The 23,708-nt window shown below is 39.1% G+C and overlaps 2 protein-coding genes across 7 annotated transcripts in view; one reads left to right on the top strand and one right to left on the bottom strand.

Annotated features, from left to right (window-relative positions):
- LOC309859993 (uncharacterized protein) overlaps positions 1 to 21,227 on the top strand; it is a 130,449-nt gene extending 109,222 nt beyond the window's left edge. The window contains exons 3-6 of one of the 6 annotated variants that reach the window (XR_014309069.1): positions 7,390 to 7,483; positions 11,232 to 11,406; positions 14,582 to 14,671; positions 20,827 to 21,227. Coding sequence is in view for 1 of the 6 variants with exons in the window: in XM_082721362.1 (XP_082577488.1) it covers positions 14,582 to 14,671; positions 19,129 to 19,227; positions 20,827 to 20,877 (240 nt within the window). In the remaining 5 variants the exon portion in view is untranslated. The other 5 variants (XR_014309072.1, XM_082721362.1, XR_014309070.1 and 2 more) reach the window with 5 other exon arrangements.
- Positions 1,845 to 23,708, bottom strand: part of NHLRC2 (NHL repeat containing 2) — a 63,993-nt gene continuing 42,129 nt past the window's right edge. The window contains exons 6-11 of the mRNA XM_082721360.1: positions 21,084 to 21,183; positions 18,023 to 18,254; positions 17,344 to 17,466; positions 15,663 to 15,872; positions 14,407 to 14,626; positions 1,845 to 11,391 (exon numbers count right to left, since the gene is read on the bottom strand). Coding sequence (XP_082577486.1) covers positions 11,135 to 11,391; positions 14,407 to 14,626; positions 15,663 to 15,872; positions 17,344 to 17,466; positions 18,023 to 18,254; positions 21,084 to 21,183 — 1,142 coding nt within the window. The 3' untranslated portion in view covers positions 1,845 to 11,134. The remainder of the gene's footprint in view (positions 11,392 to 14,406; positions 14,627 to 15,662; positions 15,873 to 17,343; positions 17,467 to 18,022; positions 18,255 to 21,083; positions 21,184 to 23,708) is intronic.

Here is a 23,708-nt window from a genome sequence, read left to right as displayed (position 1 = left end):
GCAGGCAGAGAGAGAAGGGGAAGCAGGCTCCCCACTGAGCAGAGAGCCCGATGCGGGGCTCGATCCCAGGACCCCGAGATCATGACCTGAGCCAAAGGCAGAGGCTTAACCCACTGAGCCACCCAGGTGCCCCAGGATGAATGAGTGTTATAAAGTCCGAAGGCATAAGCATGGTTTGGAGGTTATGGAGATGTCTTTAAGCTAAAAAGTGAAACCCTCTGAACATAAAGGAGGCCACTTGGAGTGCTTTGCCAAAGAGCAAAATGAAGTTCAGTGTGCGTTCTTCTGACAAACTGGTGTCTCATCTTAGTTTCACTAAAACCGGATGATTGAACACCTGATTGGACGTGATCCGTTAATTTATTTTGAGGGGCTCACTGCCCTCTTGGATGGCAAACCACCTGGACACGTCCCTGGATGCCGATGAGGGCTTGCTCCCCCAACCCAGGGGAGATTTCAGACGGTGGGAGTTTGGAGATGCATTTGCCTATCACATCACTTATCCAAGTTCCCTGATTCCTTAGCAGCTGACAAGATAAGCACTGAGCACAACATATTCTCAATGTCTAGATGTACTTCCTGTGTCATGAAAGAATGAATCATGTAATAAAGAGTAATTTGTTTTTTTTGGAAAGCTGCTAAGTTCAAGGTCATGAATCTATAAAAATAGTATGACTGTATGTTGGATAACCCGTGATTTTTTTTTAAATAAACCTTCATTTAAACAATGTTTTAAAATATCCTAAATAAGGTTTTGTATACATAAAGAATATTTCAAATATTTTGTGGCATATTCATTATTAAAAAAGGAGGGGGATGAATATCTAATTTTTTTCCCTTTCAACATTCTTTTAAGTCTGAAGTTTCTTACCCAGTTAGGAGTTCACAAAAGCAATTGAATTAGCTAGAGAATGGAATTGCACAACATTATTTACACTGACAAGGTTGCCTTTGGCGACATAGTGTTTAAATGATTTCCTCAGTCCTATTAAAAATCTATGTATCTTAAAATGTACTAAAACTTGAGTTGGTTTATAGGTGTGTGTTTCATCCTTAAAAAAAAAAAAAAGTCCCTGGGTGTAAACAACAAAGTATTGTTATTTTGAACTAAAGCTAAACAAGCAGATTTTTCACTGTATATTTCAAATTGCAGAATCTTGGAATGGCCCAGAGCCTGAGGTCTTTGGGTTGCATTCCCCACTTGGGATAAATACATCAACTGTCTTTAAGTCTCTATTTGATGACATTCACACGCAGAGAAGTCCGTGTTCTCCATGGCGTGTATGACTCAATGTTTGGCGTATTCACTAGCTGTTAGTCACGGGGCTAGGTTCTTTTCTAATGTTATAAAATGATTCCATGAGGTAAAGATATCTAGTTTAACAGATGAGCAAACAGTATCCGTGGAGAGGAAGTAACTTGCTCCCATTCTGATTAAGTGATAGTGTCAGGTCAGCTGGTACAAAGTTGTGCTGTCGACATAATACACCTCGTGACAGATTTACTCTCATTTGCATGATTTCTCTTCACATATGCTAAAATATCCGGTAGAGGCTTTTTCTCCCTTCCCACAAGTATTTATGTATTCAACCCCATTTCTTGTATCACTCTTCATTACCCTCCTGGGTACCTTTTCCAGGACACACACAAAGTAAGCAATGTGATTGTGAGAAACAGAAGTCCTCTTTTTCCCACTTGAGTTTGCTCTACAAACTTGTACTTTTAATTTGTAAAATTTCAAACAATACAAAAATATATAGGGTACATAAATACCAGTCCCTCCCTCTCCCCTATATTCAGCTCTATATGGTTATTAGGGCTTGTTGTATTCTTCCTTCTATCTGTTCTTTTTTTTTTTTTTATCGCTATACATATGCAGTCAGCTCTTGCTCTGAAAAATTCTGGTGTGTCCGGTGTCAGTTCCAACAGTTTAAGTAACACCACTCCCGCAAGAACATGGTTCTAATTTCAGCCGCACAGATTACTGACTGTAATCACCTAAGTACAAACTTCACGGTCAGCCCTTCAGTTCACAAATCACTGTGCAGTAACAGACATGTCCCACGATCAGTGACCAGTATTGTCACTTCTTCCAAAGTCTGTTGGTGACTGGTCGCTGTGTGCCAGTTTGTGCAGACGGTAAAGTGTGTAGTTGTGGTGACTTCTTGATGGATAACTGAGAGGGATTTGGCCAGAAAGACAGAAGTCCAGCAAGGAAACTTGAACATAGTGGAAGTGACATTTGACTGAACGTACGTGGAGCAAGAGCTGGCCTTGGGAATGCTGTGGCTGTTCAGTAGACTCGATGTACAGGGACACTGATGGAGGGTGGTGACCTTGATGTCCATGAGGAGAGTGGCTGTGATGAGGATGAGGATAATGTGATGATGGAAAAATCTTCACATTAAGGAAACCAGGGGAGATGGAGCACAGCATTGAAAACATGGTTGAAAACGTTGGAAACTGATCCAAACCTAGGCAAAAGAGTTTTGCCTTTGAGAAAAATATTTGCTGCTAGAAATTTTATGATGCGAAAGAAGCAGGCACCTTTCAAATACTTTTGATGTTTTCTTATAAAGAAATGAAAGTTTTATTCTCAACATTTGTAATGTTTTAAACTACAGTGCGATACTTTCGCTTTATTTTTTCATTTTCCCATACTTTCATAATTCGGTGGAGGCCTTTATTTACCTGTTTCATCGTTACCCTTTTGGTTTATTTATTTACTCTCATCTCTCAAGTACAATGCAAGTTCTAGAGCAAGGACCTTGTCTGATGCGTTCATCACGGGACCTAGAAGTGTAAGAGATGCTCAGTGAATAGCTGAACGATGGATCTGCGTTTGCTTTAGTGATGCGAGCACCTTCTCACGGCTTTCCTTTATGAGCTGTATGCGCACATTCTCTCTGCCTGTTTTCCAACAGGGGTATGTTTCATAGGATATATGATCTTCTGTTGACACACACAGTTGAGATATACATATATACATGTATATATAGTTCGTAGGAGCTTGCAATAAGATTAATTTTATGTCCAGTTTTATATTTTGCAATACCTTTTCATTTCTGTTCTCATTTGTTATATAGATGCTTAAGATTTTTATGTAGTCATACATATCAATCTTTCCCATTATTGCTTTTGGGTTTTAGGTCATACTTAGAAATGCCGTTCCCACCCCGACACTATATATTCTTCATTTCTTCTGGCACTTGGTATTCATAATTTCTGTGTTGCCATTAATTCCTTTCAAGTTCTGTATATAGTGTTAAGTAGGGATCCTTTTTCTTGTCTTTAAAAATATATATATTTATTTTGAGAGAGAGACAGCATGAGTCAGGGGAGGGGTAGAGGAACAAGGAAAGAATCTCAGGCAGACTTCCCGCTGAGTGCGGAGCCCAAAGCAGGGCTGAGATCATGACCTGAGCTGAAATCAAGAGCTGGATGCTTAACTGAGCCCCTCAGGCCTCCTTAGAGATCTTTTTTCTTTTCAAATGTTTCCAATATCATTTACTGAATAGAACACCTTTCCTAATTGCAGTTTTTATACTTAAGATTTTAATTACTGTAATTATGATTGCATGATTTTGATTATTTGCTTGCAGTTTTTTCTTTTAATTACATACTACACTCACTTCCCCAAAAGTTCAAATACTAAATTGTGACTTACAGATTTGTAAGCAGTAAATGGTATATTTAAAACAGAAAGCATATTAAAAACAGAAACATGGCTTTAGAGAGAAAATATTTAATCTATTTCACGGAAAAATGTGCAAAGTTTTAGAAAAGAGGCATTAGGCGTTAGTGTACAATATAAATACATTCTTTTATAATCACATGTATTACACTTTAGTTGGTAACGAAGGCGGGTGCACAAATTCATTCTAAATGATCTTCTGTTAACACATGCACTTGAAAAAGTCACTGAAATCGTCTTGAAATAAATGTAGAAATACAGTGTTGTAAAAAAAATACTAATCTGTCTGCGTGAAACACTTAAAAATGCAAACCACATTAATTTTTAGAATTAGAGCATGAATGGGAATACCGGTATATGGAATTATACATTGGATTTCCTTGCATTTTCTCTTTGGAGGAAAAATAAATGTAATCAAACCTTTGGAATGACAGATATGAAGTCAGCACAGCAGACAAACTCTATCCACATTTTTATCCACACAAAAGATGGGAGAGTCTGAGTCTCTAAAATTTGACAAATTTATGAAATGTTACAATTCAGGAGTGTATTCTACATATAGATCTCAAGCACACAGCAAACTTTGTCCATAAACCACATGTAAAGTAATGACAGCAAGGAAAACATTTCTAAGTTGGTTCTCAATGCATCCTAATAGGATTTCAAACCTTTAAAAAATATTAACCTAAATATTCCTAAAATATTTGCAAGGTATATTGCAAATTAGGGAGAAATTAATCTTTAAATCACACAGGGTACTGTTCTCTTCTGGAAACTGAGATATCATTAGGAATTCTAGAAAAAAAAAATACAGGGACGCCTGGGTGGCTCAGTGGGTTAAAGCCTCTGCCTTTGGCTCGGGTCGTGATCCCAGGGTCCTGGGATGGAGCCCCGCATTAGGCTCTCTGCTTGGTAGGGAGCCTGCTTCCTCCTCTCTCTCTGCCTCCCTCTCTGCCTACTTGTGATCTGTTAAATAAATAATAAATCTTCAAAAAAAAAAAAAAGTAGCATAACAAATCCTTCTGTTATTTGTGAAACCATAGCTCCTCACTGAAACTTCTACAGAAACTACTATTGTTTTTAAAGAAAGGGAAGCCTAAGGTGTGGAGAGGAAGTGGTAGTGTCTGTTTCACAGGTAAATGTGGATGATGAGTAGTATCACAGGTGTGCATGCATGAACAATAACATCTCAACTCCACACAAGCCAACACTTGTCAGTTTCGAATGGTATAAAGTAGCTTAAGCAGCCCATCCCATTGGTGCTCACAGCTTGACTGGAATTTTGGTGGGATGAAGAATAATGGCCACCAATTCTAACAATAGAAGATTGTTAGATGGCAGAGTCCTGCTACATTTTCAGAAAGGAGCCTATTTTTACGCTTCATTACCATAATTTATCAACTGATGTTTCACCCTGCTAACTTTAGTATATATTTTTCCTGAGCACAGCACGGTAGATGAAGAATCAGAAATTAGATTGGGCATATTCAAATCTGAAGGCTGATTTTTTTTTTATTCCTAGTTTTCAGCAGTATGAAGTCTCATTTCACTGTATTTCAAATCTTAGTATGTAACCAAGTATATTAAAACCAGAGGCAATAAATTGTCATTGATAGTCTCAAGTTTTCAACATTGACTTTGCTTCGCTCTGTTACTGAGAAACACCAGCTCTGTCTGTTGCTACTAAAAGGGGAAGCAATTCCTACCATGCCCAGACAGACAGTCACGAAAAGGCCTGGGTATATGCTTGGTTAGTGTTTTTTAGGATGTGGTTGCTGGTACAGGCAGGGAGGCCCACTTGGAAATCCCTGTAACTCTTTCCTTTAGGTTGGGGGCTCTCAACACAACGAAATACCCGTCGGTATTTGAGAGTGACATGCGTCGAAGAGGGACACACAGGCCAGTGGAGAACTCTAGGCAAACACTCCACAGCCAGGATGTAGGTTTCTCATTTTCCAGCTCTAACCTTTGAAAATAATTAAACCAAATCAGCACATGAAGAAATGGAAGGGTTGCCATCAGCAAAGCTGCCTGGTCCACTGTACCCAGGACCTCTGTCGTCAGACGGGCTGCTGGGAGGCCAGAAGCGGCCAGGGGAACCTGCAGGTCTGATGGAGAAGGGCCAACGTTTGCTGGTCATGGAACACACGCAGGTAGATCAGTAAGCCCCAGCTGTAATGCTGTTCTTTAGTTAATCCTATGGCAAGGAAGTGGGGAAAATGGGCTTTTAATTACTCAGGATCAAATAGTGATTTTGGTTAGTGTGAATTCATTTAAATAAATCATGTATGTGCGCCAGGAGAAAGAGGAGGAAATCTTGGTGATTAATAGTGAGTTCTACTTCTAACGTATGAAACAGTAATTACTTTTTAAGTTGTACAAATCCTTATGGGTTTCAAGAATGGGATTTTATAAAAATTAACCAATTTTAATAATTAACAGACTATCTATTGAAAAGATGTTTATAATCATGTTCCTGGATGATCGTGAATCCCAGTGGTATGGGAAATTTTACTTCCTTCCCTGCAGTGCCTACAGCAGAATAGGCTGGCCTGGTGCAAACGTTGCTGTAATAGAATCACATATATTCGAGTCACTGGGGTGGAGGGTGAGAGTGGTGGCGGGTCTCATACCAAACATCCTTCACGTAGGAAGGAAGTGAACAACTTTAGGTGCCCTCCGTGTGTTAACAGGCTGGCCGAATGTTATGCTTCGAACTCATTTCGGTTATTAAAAACAGAATTTTCTTTAATATGAAGATGGTTAGGGTCTGAGACAACCCTGTGCTAAGAATTCAGTTATCCTTTATGACAAGGTCTTATAATTACTTTTTGAAGACCAATTAAAATAGCACTGTTGGAACTTTAAAACTGAAAAATCTACTTAATTCTTTAATACTTCCGTCTGCCAAGAAAAATTCTGGATAATATCCGAATTTAAGAAAGAACGGTACATAAAATCTTTTGGGAAACAGAAGCATACAGACTGTTCCAAGCCAGGAAGGATAAGAGTGTATAATGAAAAGTCCAACGAGCTAACAGAGTTTAATGGATTTGATTTAAATTTCAAAAACAATCATCACTAGGACTTTCTGGATTCTTTGGATTAATTACTCTTTACTATATATAGCTTTGAAAGATTTAGGTCTAAAAAAACCCCCACTTTTCAGAGGCAGTGTCGCCCGGAGAGGGAGCAGACTCATCCCGGCCCCGCCACTTCCTACATGCAGGATCTCCAACCTACCGAACTGCTCAGAACTTTGTTTCAGTTTCGTCATCAGGGAGATAAGCAAAAACAGTCTCTGTCTCTCAGAAGGCTGTTGTAAGGGTGAAATGAGTTGATGCATTAAAAACACTTAGAAAAGTGCCAGGCACATAGTAAGCACTCAATAAATTCAGCTGTTTGTACTACTTTATTTACACAATGCAGAGGCTGAAGAAAGCATGCACGGAAGTACTCTTAATTCTGCAGTTTTTCACTCTCCATCTAGGAACAGAGGTAGGAATTAGGAGGCCTGTTTTCAGAGAAGATGTACATCACTCACTATTCACCGTTCAGTCCCTCCAAGCAACTGGCCGAGCAGCAGCCCGAGCCAGGCCCGGTCCGGCATCAGCGCTACTCTGAGAACTTGCGTTCCGTCGCCGGCGTTTTCACATCTGTAAAGTGGACGTAACTTCTCCTTGCCTGATTCATAGGTTACTTGGAAGCTCAAGTGAGGCAAAAATGCAGGAAGGCACTTTGAAGACTTTGTAAAGCACCATCAGAGCGTGTTACAGGAATGGCTGCAGGGTGAGTATGTCCAGACCCTCTCAAAGGAAGTTTATGACTCCTAGTTCTGGGTCTAGTTAAGAAACTTTTCATAAAACTGTAGGTTTGTTTCTAACTATAACATCATTTATAAAATCGTAATATATTTTATTACAAACAGTTTCTCTTCTTGAACCCCAGCTCTACTGAGATTATTAACATATCAAATAGTTGGTTGAGAAATATTTTCCTTTAGAAATTTCAGTTGCAAAGAAAATGTCAAACTATGTGTTTATGCTCATAAATTAATATCATATTAACTAAGCAAATAACTGGCAGTTCCATTAATTACTAAATGCTTTATGCACACTATTTCACTGAATCCTTACAGTGACCCCATAAAACAGGTAGAACAGCCCCATTGTATAGGGTTAGAATCCTAGAGCCTGCAAAGCACGTGCTCTCATCCACTCTACTACATTACACTATACAAGCACCAGAAGAAAAAGTCATGATCATTTCTCTCTTTGTCAAATCACGTAATTAAGAGAGCCAACAGAACGAAGGGCTCCAGACTACGTTTTGATCCTTGGTAATAAAGATGACTTTAGAAAAGTTACATTAGCACTTACAATTCAGTTCATTTTAAATCTTTAAAAAAATGCTTCCAATTTTTTTTTCTTTCTGGAAATAACACATTGTTCACTGAAAAAAGAATACAGACAAGTAGAATTAAAATATTCATAATTTCATTATTCAGGAGAACCACTGTTGACACAGTTCCTCTTCATGTATTTTTATGCAACTGTGAACTATGGAATTTATTTTTTGGTAATTGTTCTTAAACATGATGCCAAATACAACGGTCAGACTGAAGTCTTTTTAATTGGCAGATAATGCTAAACTAACAGTAAATTTTGTGCAGGCAGAAAATTATTTCTGATATGTATTTTCAACATTTTCCTACATGGAAAAATAAGCAGAGAGTAAGTTATTTGGTGATATTAACTCAAAACTACACTGCCCAGGAGAGAAACTTAGATGGAAATTCTTGACTTGATCTTTGTTTTCTATGTATGTGTACACAGATACACATACACGACATATATTCGTCCACACATGCGAAATGTTTCTGCTGGGTTAATATTATAGCTTTCTGCGGGCCCAATAATACTAGGACTATAGTATTAGAACGGTCAAGGAGAAAACTGTTCTGTAGTCACTGAACTTGACTGAAGTTAGACTTATGGATGATTAAACTGTTAAGTTTTTCCTTGTGAATTGGTCAAATATTTGCTTGAGGCAGCATATTTAAGATAAACAAAATTCTTTTCAGGGACCATACTAATCCTGAGTATAAATTCAGAGAAAAAAAGTTCTACCACTTGTGAAATGGTTTCATAAGGAGTAGTGGAAAAAATTGTGACAAAGCAGCACAATAATTTAGGGCAAAGATTCTAGGTATGATGTCGAAGTGTGTGTGATGCCCCATTACTGATACTTTTTGATTAAGGTGACTTAAACGAAAACCTTACTCTTTCTAAACTATCACTGGCCATTAATTTATACAAGAAAGAGAAGCAGAAGTTAAAAAAAAAATATGGAAGTCCTTATAGAAAACAGAAGACAGACAGGGATCAAGTTTTTTAAAAATAAACTTTCTAGTGCTTCCTCTTATGTAAGAGGTTTATATTAGTCATAAGTTCTAGGAACCTATTTATACTGCTCTAGTAGGATTTACAGAAAATCATACTAAATCCATATAAATAATATTTTTAATGTAAGAAATGTGCAGACTGGTAACTGGGTAAGAATAAGAATGTTCAATAAACTATACTTTGAAAGAAGAGTATAAGCCTAATACTAACTGAAAACTGTCTAGACAAAAGGAGTATTAAAAGATTCTGAGAAACATGTAATACAGAACTAGATGTGTGCTTGTGTATTATACTGAAAAATTAATCATCAGGTATTTCTGAGTTAGGTTAAAACTGCATATACTTCTTTCTCAGGGGGTGAAGTATTCTCATCATATCCAACTGGAAGAAGTATTATGTTTCAAATGAGATTAAAACATGACTTCGTCCTATTCTCTATAAAAGAGTATTAATGTTAGACACTGCTTTATTACAGAATGTTTTTTCACGGAAAGAAAAGGTTTGTGAGGTAATTATATATAATTTTAAACAAGATTCTTCTTAAGTGTATATTTCTACATCTCTTTAAAAGTAGCATTAGCAAGTTACAAACTGAACCCAAGTCAGGACTACACACTTCCTTACTTCAGAGGTTTAGGTAACCTGTGGGAATAAAGCTGATATGCTCAAAACTCTATTTCAAGAAGAAAAATGGGCAGGTGATGCACTTCCAATCTGCTTTTGAAGCGCGAAAGGCATATGATGCCATCTTGTCTACAGATATTTATTGGATAAATAAATACAGTCTACCTGACGTTTAAAAAAAATCCTATAAGCTGATTAAATCACAAACATACTGAATCAATTACAGTAAAACAAAGAATAGGCTTTTAAAGAGCTATAAACGGAAATGATGATAATAAAAACAAGTTCAGTATCTTCTAGTGACAATTTCTTTTTGGATTAAAAATAACCCCAGTGTCAGTAAATGCCCTCTATGTTTCAGCCCTAATATTTTAAAAAGAGTAATAAATATATATACATATTAATAGCATGAAAGTGCTTCACACTAGAATTTTCTTCGAAGGCTTAAAACTGATTTTTAAAAACATCACAATAAATGATAATTTACGTTCTGAATATAGGAACCAAAAAACACAAACCCCAACCAATCTGCATATTTTAATGCTTATAACATATATACTCCTTTACTCAGATGCAACTATCCCAATTTATTCTTTATCATAAACAGTATCACAGACAGTAATATGTCCCCAAGTCCCTCTCTCCGTGGAAGGCGCGGTATCTCTGGGGACCCATTCATCACCAGGTAAAACTGTATTCCTTCAGAAAAAGTTAAAGGAGTCTGTACATCCTTTGACATACTTTTTCCGAACAGAGTTATAAGGCATTAATAATGGTATGTTAAAATAACAAATAATTTATAATAAAAATAGAAACTCTCTTTTAAATCACTTTCAACCAAGAGAATCCCAGAAGAGGACAAGGAACATATTTACCACCCAGTTACTCTTTAAGTTTCTACTGTGATGTAAAGACTTTTTTTTGGCTTAAAACAGACCTTAGACTTTGAATAGCAAGTGTCTTGATACCAACATGTGGACTGGATCCTAGGTTCTGTTTAAAGTTACTGTGAAATTTATATATTCAAATGTGCTCTTTGCTAGTAAAGGTAGAAAAAGTTAGTTAAAATATTTGGTTTCATTATTATTAACAGTATTCACTGCAAATCAGTTTCATGATAATATTCTAGACTACAGTGTGGATTAAAGTTTTGTGCCAAATAGCAGCAGAGATTACTAACTCATGGTTCAAATGATGGTCAGTGATTTAGCTGGTACACAGCCAGAATGAAGGAATTTGTTTATAATAGATAAGTAAGTATGGAGCATAGCTTTATTTTAATATCAGTCGCTAGAACTGAGCAGTGGGTTTCTTGGTATCCAGAGGCAGAAATAAAGCTGCTTTTCCTAAGTCAGAGCGATGACGAGGACAGAGGATAACGGCCACGGTGACCGTGTAGCTAACTGGCTTGTTAAAATCCATACTTGAGCTCTACTGGAGCGATGCCCCCTTGGTGTGCACTGCTTATTTGTAAAGGCTGACTGAACAAAATTCCCTTCATCATACAGGCATTGCTGTCTGCACTACAGTAATAAAGGAACACTCGGATAGATATCACCGCTTCCAGTGATAAGCAATCTCCAGGAATCTGCAGCGAGATCGCTGGTTGACTGGAAATGCTCTCTATTTCTCCAGAGGGTATCTGTCCTTGAAGAAGCCACTCATTGCCTAGAAAATAAAAAGGTAAATTACTAACTGTATAAGAAGACAAGGTAATTCGACAAACTTTATGAAGACTAAATTCATTCAACCAACAGATATTTAACAAAAGCCTCTAAGAGCCAGGCATTATGCTCTGTGTGAAGGACAGAGATGGGATATAATGACCACCCAGAAGTTCCCAGGCCAATAATCTGGATATCAAATTACTAAAATTCTTCCTTTCAACACTGTAAATTGCAAATTTCTACTGGAACCAATCTGAATAATGCAAATATGCCTATAGATCCTTAATCCTTGAAGTTAAAAAATGAAAACTATAAGTTCTAGAAGGCCATTTTTATCAGATAAAGTGTTTAGGAAGAGCATATGACAACTACAAAATAACCTAAGGTATACCAATGTATGTACAACTCTGTGGTGACTTTCAAAGTCAAGATCATGATGAATTATTAAATATCCAAAGATAAAAACCAAGAAATACATTTTTAGAAACAAGTAACACTGTATATATTATTCAGATGGGCTCAATAATGTAAACACAAGATTCTGTCTACCTCATTTTAATACCTAACTCTTCTTAGATTTAAATACATAGATTATAACACAGGTCTAGTAAACCACTAAAAATCTTCAAGCTTCTAGTATCAGAATTTTAAACATGTCTTAATTCAGGCAGTGCCTCTCAGAAAGGACGTCGGTGTCGTACTGAGGAAGGCCATGTTTACATGGACTTTCGGCTTAAAGAGGTGTTAGAAATCAAGAGCCCGCATCTGGAAAACACAAGGACATGCTTTCCTGCCATCTTAAAGAGAAGGGGCAGAGCACAGTCTCATGACTTCTCAACGACTTGGGTCATTAGTACAAACACTGATCGCCTACTGAGTGGTAATGAAATTCTACGTCTACTTTTTAGCTTTTTTCTTTCTTTTCACCTCAGCATGGGCCAACAGACTCAGAGCACCTGCTTTTATTAGGCCTCTCCATCTCCCTTCCAGTACTGCTTCTAGTTCTCTCTTGGTTGAAAAATCAAATTTAAGAAAAATATGTCAGGTTGGAGAAGGAGAAAGTAAAAGGTGAAAATCTAAAGAGTTAATAAGTAAAGAGCTTTTAAACCATTATTTAAAAATTCTCTTTAAAATTCTTTGGCCTCCTTTGCTTTCTTGGGAGAATATGTTTTATTTCATGGTTGGCTTTGCTAGATAGCAGAATAGTGGGGAACTTTTTATATTTTAAATCAAAACAGGAAAACAACTGTGCTATTTTAATGTCCAATTCTAGAAATAAACACAAAGTCTTTTTAGATATTTTTCAGATATATCACATGTGGGATTTGTGAATTTATAATATGCCAGTGGTGCTTTTATAAATGCCTTTTTTGAAGGGGGGAGCTTAAAATCTTCACATGTGCTGACACCTTTAAGATTATATAGACCAAAATTTAGTTAAAGAGATGTTTTACGTTCTCTAAATAATTGGCCAAGAAGAAAAACCTTCCTTTAATCACAAATGTACAAATGTACGCTATAAAATAATTTTCAAAAACCTTAAATTTTTAGGACTCTTGTCTGAAAACTTATTTGCCCACGTACAATGAAAATGGAACCACTATTTTGGACTAGGATAAAATAGGAATTTTCTCTATAGACTACTTCACCTTAATACTACCCGTATTTTGTATTCCAGTGGCTCATTATTAATCTATGTGTTGGACCAAATAGACTTGAACAGGTTCATCTGCCAATATCCTATTTTAAAAATCAACCCACTGCTCTTTAGTTACAGTCGGAGACGGGAAATTAACAGTGATCCCAATCGACGCAAGTGCTTGCCGACTAACAGACACGGCACAACAGTTATGCCAACAGTTGAGGACTGAGGAATGGCCCGGGTTTGAGGACTCCCCTGTCCCAGTCCCTGTCCATGGAGCTGGCTCTGAACCTTTCCCTCCTTCTCACCTGCAGAGCTCAGCCCTCTCTCCCTTGTGGTGGGCGGGGTGGTTCCCAGGGCTCAGTCAGGCACCCCAGAGCCGGCCTCCCCACTCTGACCCAGCAGTTGCTCCTGGCTACACCACTGAGATCTCTCTGTTCTCGGTGTGGATGCCCAGTGGGTAGCTGCATGAGCGCAGCTGCGGCCCTGAGAAAGTAGCAAGGTAGGAAGGCACAGAGCCTGGGACTGGGAAGGCACGAGAGAAGTGTGTGAGAGGGTAGGAGGGGGGAGGCGGGAGGAAATGCAAGACTGAGAACATGTGAAAGAGCGTGGGAGACCGGGCCAGAGGAAGGTCATTAGAGACAAGGAGTCAGCCCTTAGTTCTGACTGCTAGGAGTTTACAGTAGTTGTCCACTCTATTAGAGGGGCTGGGAAGCACTGCCAGCAGGCCAGCGGCAGGCTGAGTCCTTAAACAATTGAGATCACACAGTGATTCAAATACACATTCAAATCTTTACACAATTTATAGTCACTGAATACTTTGAGAATAGACTCAAACAGGAAGTGCTCTTAGCTTAAATGACTACAAAGTAGTGAGTAAGGACAAAGGCTCTGCCTGCATTCCGATCAGAGTGATTCATCCGTATTCAATTACATACCCTTCAACAGTGTTTTAGTCTACTTGGATGGCATACTTTTAAGACACGGTCTGGGCATCCGTTTTCTTATAGCAAGCAAGTAATGGGGCTCGAGTTCTACCTCTGGCATCTCTAAAGAAGAAAATGTAGCTTCAGGCTTAACGTAAATCAAGTCCTTTTGAAATGAAGTAAGCACCAGCTGAAAGCACTGAAGCACTGGACAGACGCAGACGTGGGAGAGTAAAAGGTAACAGTAAAACCACCAAAAAGCTGAATCGGGAAAAGCCCAAATCAAGTTAGTTCAGTTAAAAGAGAGTATTTTTAAAAATATCCTACTCAAAGGGAAAATCAATTTCCTTCTTTAGAATGGACTCCGAGATTTAGATCACTACACCACTGGGAGGCAGACGGGAAAGTACAATTTGATACTGGAATGTCTTCAGGATTCATCTTGTACCTTCAGCGGCTAGAAACCAGCAACTGGGCACACCCTCCGTCAGCTTCGTTCCTGATGGGAGCTCTAATCTTAGCTTGAACTGCAGGGTCTGGCCTGGAGATGCAGCCACCGGGGACAGTCTAATGTTTGGAGCAGATTTAGGTAGTTTGGGTAATGTTTTCTGTTTCTCTACTAGGAACGGGCCATCTACCACAGCGTTGTCAGGTCTGAAGACTGGGAGCTAGGAAGTAAGAAGATCTGTTACTTCAAGCACAAGTACATTATAGTAAGCGTAAAGAGCTTATTTTTGAACCACAGTTGAAAAATGAGATTCTGTGTCAATGAAACTTAACCCCCATTCTAGTCTGAATGAGAAGAGTGCTTATTTAGACGTCCTCATGGTTATTTTATAGGTTCAGAAACACATTTCATCCTGGCTATAAGATTACCAATACTAATGAGACAGAGCTAAGTTCATTGTCCAGTATGTTTATAGATGGTAGGAAATTAAAGTAAAAGTTTATCATTTAAACGCAGTGGATATAATTCCACTTTACAACTTTTCACTGCTGATTATAAGATGATCTATGTCAGGAGAAAACAACACTTATATTATGATGGCATAATATTTTGTATTATGTACTGTATTCTGTATTTTTATTTTAAAATATATTTTGGGAATTCCTGGAATTTTAGGGAAAAAAGCTCCCCCTCCCCCAGCCAACTGTGATATATCAAGAGGTAGCTTGAAAATTTTTGGAGACTATATCCTAATCTTTAAAAATTGACTAGAACTCTGTTTAGTAAGGTTTTTTCTAATCTTATTTTCAATGTGTTGAGAAGTGTGGCTCCTAGAGTTTCCTTTGGGAAGTTATCTGATAAGAGATTAATGTGTGATCTTTGTTTCCTATGGTGAATCCAAGAATCCTTAAACACACACACACACACACACACACAGAACTGGACAACCCAACCCATGTAATGTGTAGGTTCTGTGGTTCAGTGTGTATATGTCTATACATTTTTTTAAAGACTTTTAAACATAGATGAAAGTTCCAATTCTCTCCAACTTCCAGTATCTTAAACACTCTTGTCACAAATGGAATTTTTAACTTACCAAGAACTGAGCATCTCGGAAGGAGGCATTCACTCACTACTCTACCTACATGTTTCACGTCTAACCTGGAGATGGTCTGACCAGAAGTGTCTCCTGTGCTGTGAGGACTTTAGTATCATTCTTAAAATGATACTCTTTAACTTATACTTTGATTGCTTACCACAGAAATTGTTTTTGTTTCTAAATCCATCACTTTAATTTGATGATTATTGGTGTCTGCTACATATAATAACTGGTCATTCTCTCCAATACACAAGCCTCCTGGTTCATTAAAAGTTGACTCCGTAAAGCTCGAAGTGGTAACATTACTAGCGTCTCCAGTTCCTGCTAATGTTGAACAGTTTTTTGTTTTTGGATCCACAACTTTAATCTAAAAAGAAAGAACAATGCAGTATACATCTGAAGTCAATTTCACGTTCATAGTATAGAAAAGTGTCCTGAAAAGCAAACCAGAGAATTTGACTGCTATTAGCATTGTTACTAAATCTGAGAAAAAGAATAGGCATTTCCAGGGCACCTGAATGGCTCAGTCAGTTAAGTGTCTGGCTTTTTTTTTTTTTTTTTAAGATTTTATTTATTTATTTGACAGGCAGAGATCACAAGTAGGCAGAGAGGTAGGCAGAGAGAGAGGTGGAAGCAGACTCCCCGCTGAGCAGAGAGCCAGATACTCCACAGGCCTGGCTCTTGATTCGGGCTCAGGTGCTCAGGGCTGTGAGACTGAGCCCGGCCTCAGGCTCCTTGCCCAGCAGGGAGTCGACTTGAGATTTTCTGCCTCTGCCTCTGCCTCTCCCTTGTTCGTCCCCACACTCATGCAGGTACTCTCTCTCAAATCAACCAATCAATCTTAAAAGAAAAAAATAGGCATTTCCCTATTTTCTTGAAAAGTCAAATATTCAAATTATAGACTCAGGGGAAACACTCCATTTTGAGAGCTAAAAACTCCGTAAAACACCCAGTTACATCTTATCTTTCAGCAGCAATCTTTGATGAAATTATCTCTGGAATCCAATTTTTTTAAATGCTATGCTTTTTCTTCACAATGAGATGCAGTTGAACAGACTTTCTTCTTTCTCATGAACATCTAACACGGGTTGAGAATTGACCGCCTATGTTAAACCTAATGATTTCCAATTGTGCCTCAATTATGTTAATTTATGGTGTCATCACAAGGTATTAACATTTTCCACTCATTTTTATAGAAAAGAAAAATGCAATAAAAATGGCAACAGTTGAAGAATTCGTGCAACAGAGACAAAAATGGAAATGCTGCTGAAAATGGAATTATTTGCTAGCAGGCACTGCAACTGTGCAACAGCTCAAAAACGTTCCTTTGTTAGTTGACATATGAATTTCCCTGCCACCTGCTGCCTTCTTATTTACCCTGTCACTAGGCAGCTTTGATGGATCGCAATTCACGATTTTCTGCTGTAGTCATGGGGGATTTATTTAGTCCCTTCCCCAGCTCCGAGTGCCATCATATCCTCTTTGCAAAGAAAGGACTAAGAAAAGAACAGCAAAGGCTTGTACATAGTTGTCAAAGACTGTTACTCCTCTCTATTTTAAAGTGGCAGTTGGAGGAGGCTCACAAAGCTTTCAGCTTTTATTTATTTATTTATTTATTTAAAGATTTTATTTATTTATTTGACAGAGAGAAATCACAAACAGACGGAGAGGCAGGTAGAGAGAGAGGAAGGGAAGCGGGACTCGATCCCAAGACCCTGAGATCATGACCTGAGCCGAAGGCAGCGGCTTAACCCACTGAGCCACCCAGGCACCCAGCTTTCAGCTTTTAAATGCCACAGATGAAAAGCAGGATATTCTAGAATTCTGTTGAGACTCACCTTGTGATTATAAGAGTCTGCCACGTAAAGTAAATTCCTTTTCTTGTCCCAAGTTACTCCAAGTGGGTGCTGAAGCTTGGCATTGACTCCTACTCCATCAACATCACCAAAAGCAAATAAATTCTTTTTTTTTTTTTTAAAGAAAAAACATCACGCATTAAAATTTTTATAGTGCTACCACACAGGCTATAAAAAGACTACATATTCTACTTAAAGGGGAAATGGGTCTAATTTCATATACATCGGCCTGGGTATTCAATTTAGACCAAAAAAAATGACAGAGTTTTGAACCTATGTTACCTGCAGCACTTGGTAGTTTTATTCACAGTAATCACACATCTGGTCAGGAACCAGTCAAGTCTACTAATCTGCTCTTTCCACCCTCCTGCCAAGTATCTAATTTACATTTTCCTCTTTCCTCGGTGATCAGTATTTATCCTTCCATACTTCCTGAAGCCTTGACATTTGTGTAATCAAATTAGAGTCAATTGATTTTTCTTAGATGGTTTTGTTACTTGTGTTTCTTTATATTCACAATTCCTTTGGCCTGACTTCCACTTTAATTTATGGACAGGACAAGAACTAGTTCTCCTGAAATTTATTAACTCTTCACTATTTGAAACACGCAAGTATGCTAAGGGTCTGAGCATAGCATGCGAAAGTGACCTTCACACATTACCATGGGATCTCTTTCTCCTCCCACGAGGTGCTTCACTGCTCCGTCCTTCAGCGAGACGGTTCTCACGGTGCTGCTCTCACTGTCTGCGACAAACAGGCAGCTCCAGGGATCTTCAGGGGCCAGAGAAAGACCTGAAGGCTGGGCGAAGCCTGCCTTGTGAGGATATGCGTTATTTCGGTTCTCTTCATTTCCGCTTCCAGCAAACCGAAGGCAGGTTCCTTTTTTCAGCTCACTAAAAAAAAGCCAAGTTCACAGGTGGAATCAACATCATTATTTTGTGTCCAATTTAGTAATCAAATGAATTTAAGTGATGAAACTGGTGGAGATAAGCATTGTTAAAAAAAAGACATGTGGGGCGCCTGGGTGGCTCAGTGGGTTGGGCCGCTGCCTTCGGCTCAGGTCATGATCTCGGGGTCCTGGGATCGAGTCCCACATGGGGCTCTCTGCTCAGCAGGGAGCCTGCTTCCCTCTCTCTCTCTCTGCCTGCCTCTCTGCCTACTTGTGATCTCTGTCAAATAAATGAATAAAATAAAAAACAAAACAAAACAGACATGTGGGGTGCCTGGGTGGCTCAGTGGGTTAAAGCCTCTGCCTTCAGCTCAGGTCATGATCCCACGGTCCTGGGATTGAGCCCATCGTTGGGCTCTCTGCTCCGCAGGGAGCCTGCTTCCTCCCTCCTCTCTCTCTCTGCCTGCCTCTCTGCCTACTTGTGATTTCTCTCTGTCAAATAAATAAAAAACAAAAAACAGACATGTGACCTTAGCCTTAAGTGTGCAAGTCAGCTTTTTCTAAAGCTTTTCTAAATCATTAACATACTTTTTTTTCCGGACATACACAAAATTGAAACTATTCTCAATTGCCAGAGAGGAAATCCCTGACAAGAACGACCATATCGTTGACTGGATAGTGTGTGTGTGTGTTTTCTACAAATGGCCAGAGACAGGTACAGCTGGATCCCACCTTAACTTCTTAAAGGACGATTAGGCTGCTTTAATCAACTGTAAAATCAATTTTTTATATACAATAGGGAAACTTCTACTTGAAGGACTTTACAATGATTCTTTTTCTAAGAAAGTTTTACACGTTGTCTTCTGGGTTTACGCTAGAGGAAACAGAAGGAAGACCTGGCGGTGGGCTGTGCTGAGGGAGGGGAAGCAGCTGACTCAGGATGCAAAATAAGGAGACCGCATGTTCATCATCTCCAGGTATGGCCCAGCAAGCCGAAGTCTAGCCTGACCACCAATCACTTATTCACTGATGTGTTCCCCATGCTAAAGTAGGTAGAGAACAGGAGATAGAGCAAACAGGCACAGACTGTACAAAAGTCAGCCACTTACTCAACAAACTTATATAAAAATGTAGTCAGGGAAATATATGTGATAGCTAAGATGCCAAACAAGTAAGAGGTAATTAATATGAATCTTAATTTCAAATAGGAGTTTCTTTAATTAAATAAAGAGTGGGGAGAAAAAGTAACTTCTAAAATGTTAGCAGTCTTTACCACTGTAAGATCAGTAATACAGATCAGGCATCCTTAAAACTATGATACACGTCCATGGGATCCGACAAGAGTGAGAACTCTACTTATTTGGATATTTAGCCCACTCTTGACCATATGGGTCGAAAACAGCCATCAATTAGAAGAGTGCATTCTGGCCATCTCTGTTACTGTTTATAATTACGTCTCATGTCAGCGTTTCTGGTCACTGTACTGTCAGGCTATCATCTCTGGCCTGGAGATAACCATAGTCCCCTCACTGCTATCTCAGTCTCTAGTTTTGTCCCAGGCCAAGTGCTGCCAGTGTTCTTTAAAAAGCACAGATCTAATCATTTCACTAGCTAGCTCAAAACTTTCCATAAAGGCATGCAGAATAATGTTCACATTTCTTCAAAGGACGCATAAGGCGCTTCATGATCTGGCTTTTACTCACAAAACTAGTGTCACTTCTTGCCTGGGAAACCTCCACTCTCCTAAGTCCTACTCCTCTACCCAGTTTTAATTTAGCAGCTTCTTTCAGGAAGCCTTCCTTGATACCTCATATTTTACTGATATTGGGGTCCTCTTATTTACGTGAGGGCCAATTTTACTTTAAGGCACAGCCGAGTAGGAGGAAATGGTTCTGGAAGCCAGTAAATGCAACCAGAAACAGCACCGGGGAGAGCAGGAAAGCGAGGGAAGGAGGAAGGGAGGCGGGGAGAGAAGGGACTTACCAGGGCAGTAAAGTAAGTACTTAGGGAGGGTAATGAGGTCACAGAGAAGAATGTGGTCAGTTCTACCTGGACCGTGTGGGAGAAGAGACAAGGCTCTACAGAAGGGGTGTAAGAAACTGTGCAGGTGTGCTACTTTTTCATCTTTATGTCCCCAACAGTGGTGGTGAAACTCCTACATTTACTGTATAAACTATGCACTAGGCTGAGCTCTTCATACACATTACTCGTTTTCAAAACATGCCTATGAAGTAGATCCAAGAGACCGAAGCACGGAGGTTAAACCGGCTCTCCTAAGCTCCCACAGACAGCGAGTGGCAGAGCCACGATTCAATCTTAGGCAGGACCACAAAACCTGAGCCACTAAGCACTCTGCCAAGTAGTGTTCAAATGTCCGCGTTCCTGAGCAGGGGTACAGGAGCCGCGTGTTGGGAGATGAGGGGCCGCCAAACACTTCTCCGGAGGCTCGACAGCACTGATCTTCCCCGTTCCTGGAAGTCAGCGATGGTGGCCACAAGACATACTTGGGCTGATGAAATTTAAGTAAAGCTGATGTGTGTCACTTCTGAGCAACTCACCACCCCTCTCTCTGCCAGGATTACCGGCAAAGGTCCAGAGGGTGGCTGCTTCATCAGCCTGGTCAATAGCTCGGCAGAGGAGTGCTCCCCACCGAACCTACATGAGCAAGAAGAAACCAACCTTATCTCACGCGCCTGAGAATCCGGGTTGTTTCTTACGGTGCCAGAGCCCAGCGCATCCCAACTAGCACAGAGGTGCTGCGAGAAGAGAGACCCGAGGGGAGGGGATTCTGTGGACTCGTGTAGTTCGCCCAAAGAGAGAGACGGTCACTTACTTTTTCTTCGGTAGTCTGCCACAGTCCAGCAGCAGTGCCCATAGCTGATGAGTCCCGGCCATGGCTATCCACAGGATATCATTTCTTTGGACTTCCGAACCTTTATAAAAATAAAAAGGAATTAATATCTCATTAATACAAATACTCTACGTCTTTCAGAAATTTAAAGACCGCAGTAAGTTTATAAATCATCTGAAGAAGAAAAAAGTATTTACAGCTTTAAGTTGCTTTTGAAATTTTTCCATTTTCCTTGTGAAAGATTTCTTTAGATTTATGAACTTACCTGTAAATTCACAGAAATCCAAAGTATTCTTAAATAGCAGGAAGTCCCTCTGCATCTCTGGGCACAATGTTTTTAAATATCTGATTTCTCATTTGATAAAATGGGTTGACATACATTCTCCAAAGAAACTCTGCCGGTCAAACACCTAGCACTAACCACTGAAATCATATGCTTTAATAACAGGTTCTTTGAATAATTTCTCATGAAAAAAACCCCTATCTTTTAATAGTGTAAGAAATGGGTATTTCCACTGGGGGTGCCCAGCTGGCTCAGTCAGTAGAACATGCGACTCTTGGTCTCAAGGTCATGAGTTCGAGCCCCACATTGGGCATGGAGCCTACTTAAAAGTAAAATAAAGGGGTGCCTGGGTAGCTCAGTTGGTTAAGCATCTGCCTTCGGTTCAGGTCCTGATCCTCAGGTCCTGGGATCCAGTCCCACACTGGGTTCCCTGCTCAGTGGAACTTCTCCTCTGCCTGCTGCTCCCCTTGCTTGTGTGTTTAGTCTGTCTCTGACAAATAAATAAAATCTTTAAAAAAATATATATATATATTTAAAATATATTTCCACCACAGGATTGGCTAGACTTTGAAACACACCACAGTTGCTATTTGAAAATCCATTATTTAATTGGCTTTGAGGCTTTTTCCAAAAACTATAGTTGACATGCAAAAAAGCTAAAACTATATTACAATATAGACTATACAATATATTATAATTGTTTACGCAAACTTGTAAGTAATTTTCTACTTTCTTAGACTGTTACAACTTACTACAAAATTAATTTTTCAAATTAATGCTACTGTTAAAATATTTAATTTAGGAGTGCCTGGCTGGCTCAGTCAGTGGAGCATGTGACTCTTGATCTTAGTCTTGAGTTGGGGGGTGTGGGGCCTAAAAAATGTATCTATTTTAAACTGTATCCTGAGGTGACTTTTACATGTAGTAGAGATTTGTAAAAATAATTTGGTCAGATATTCCTTTTGCTAAAAGAAAGATATTGGTAAGGCCATTTTATTTGTTATTTTAACTTCAAGTAGTGTGTGTCCAGAAGGAACCTGTTTTCCTTCACTTGTATTACCTTCAAGTGTCTTTCAATTTAACGACAACAAAAATAGTATTGATGGTTCTCAATAAATTGTGGTGGCTATGTGCCAAGAACTTCATAGATATTATCACTTACATTTTCTCAAATGCCCCAAGGGAAAGGTAGTGTTATTAGGCCCTTTTTACAGATGAAGGAACTGAGACCTTAGAGAGGTGAGGGAACTTGCCAGCAACCCAGCGCCAGTAAATGAACAGGAATCTGACACCAGGAAGACCAACAGAAAAATGTGAATCACATGCTGCCTCTTTTTCTGTGTTCTTAATTGCTATCCTATGAAATCTTAAGGAAAGTATTTCAATTTAATTTTTCATAGTCAAATATTTTTATGAACAAAAATTATATTAAAAGTGACAAGGGCATCCATTTATTCTGGGGACTCAGTATCTGCTTAATCACCTTCAGAGTAGATCAAAAGCTTTTCCTAAGTATTTTATTTTGCTCCTGCCATGTGAGGAACAAGGTACAAAGGTGACCATCCATAAGCCAGAAGAGAGCTCGCACCAGAAACCAATCATGCTGGCATCCTGACCTTGGACTTCTAGCCTTCAAAACTGTGAGAAAATAAATTTCTGTTGTTTAAGCCACCCCAACTGTGATATTCTGTTATGGCAGCCTGAGGTGACTAAGACATTCCCCCGAGAACAGAAATGAGACAAGGATATCTGCTAATCAACATTTTTATTTAGCATCATTTGAGGCCCCAATTTGTGCAACAAGAAGCAAAAAGTATAAAGATTAGAAATAAAGCTGCAATTATCAGAAGATGACTTGCTTTGAAAGCCTCTACCTTGCCAAAGGAGAGCTGTGTTGGTATATAGCTGAGGGAAAGACCAAACCAGTTCTCCAAACAGACCAGCCTAGTTCAACCAGGGTCTATTATATGAAGGCCAAACTTCATAGTAGTAAAGTGTAAACAGTTTGCTTGGTTTTGCTCTCTGTGTACTTACTTCCTTTAGAAGCCTGACGAATGAGAAAAAGTAGAGAAACAAAGACTATGTCAGATCATGATTTCAGTGTCTTGGGATTTCCCATGACAACTGACGGTGACGATGAGGAGCACAGTGGGAAGGAGGGAGGATGGTGACCATCTAGAACATCTCCTATATTTAAGGCACTGAGCTAAGGAATAAGCACTTTATGGGGATTACTTCCTTTAATGACTTTAGTAAGTCTTATTCTTATCATCTCCATTTTACAAAGCAGCTGAAACTGAAAAGGGCTAAATAAATTATTGAAA

This window comes from Mustela nivalis (assembly GCF_964662115.1).
Source record: "Mustela nivalis genome assembly, chromosome: 2".
Taxonomy (NCBI): Eukaryota; Metazoa; Chordata; class Mammalia; order Carnivora; family Mustelidae; genus Mustela; species Mustela nivalis.
This window is presented reverse-complemented; position numbering and strand designations above follow the sequence as displayed.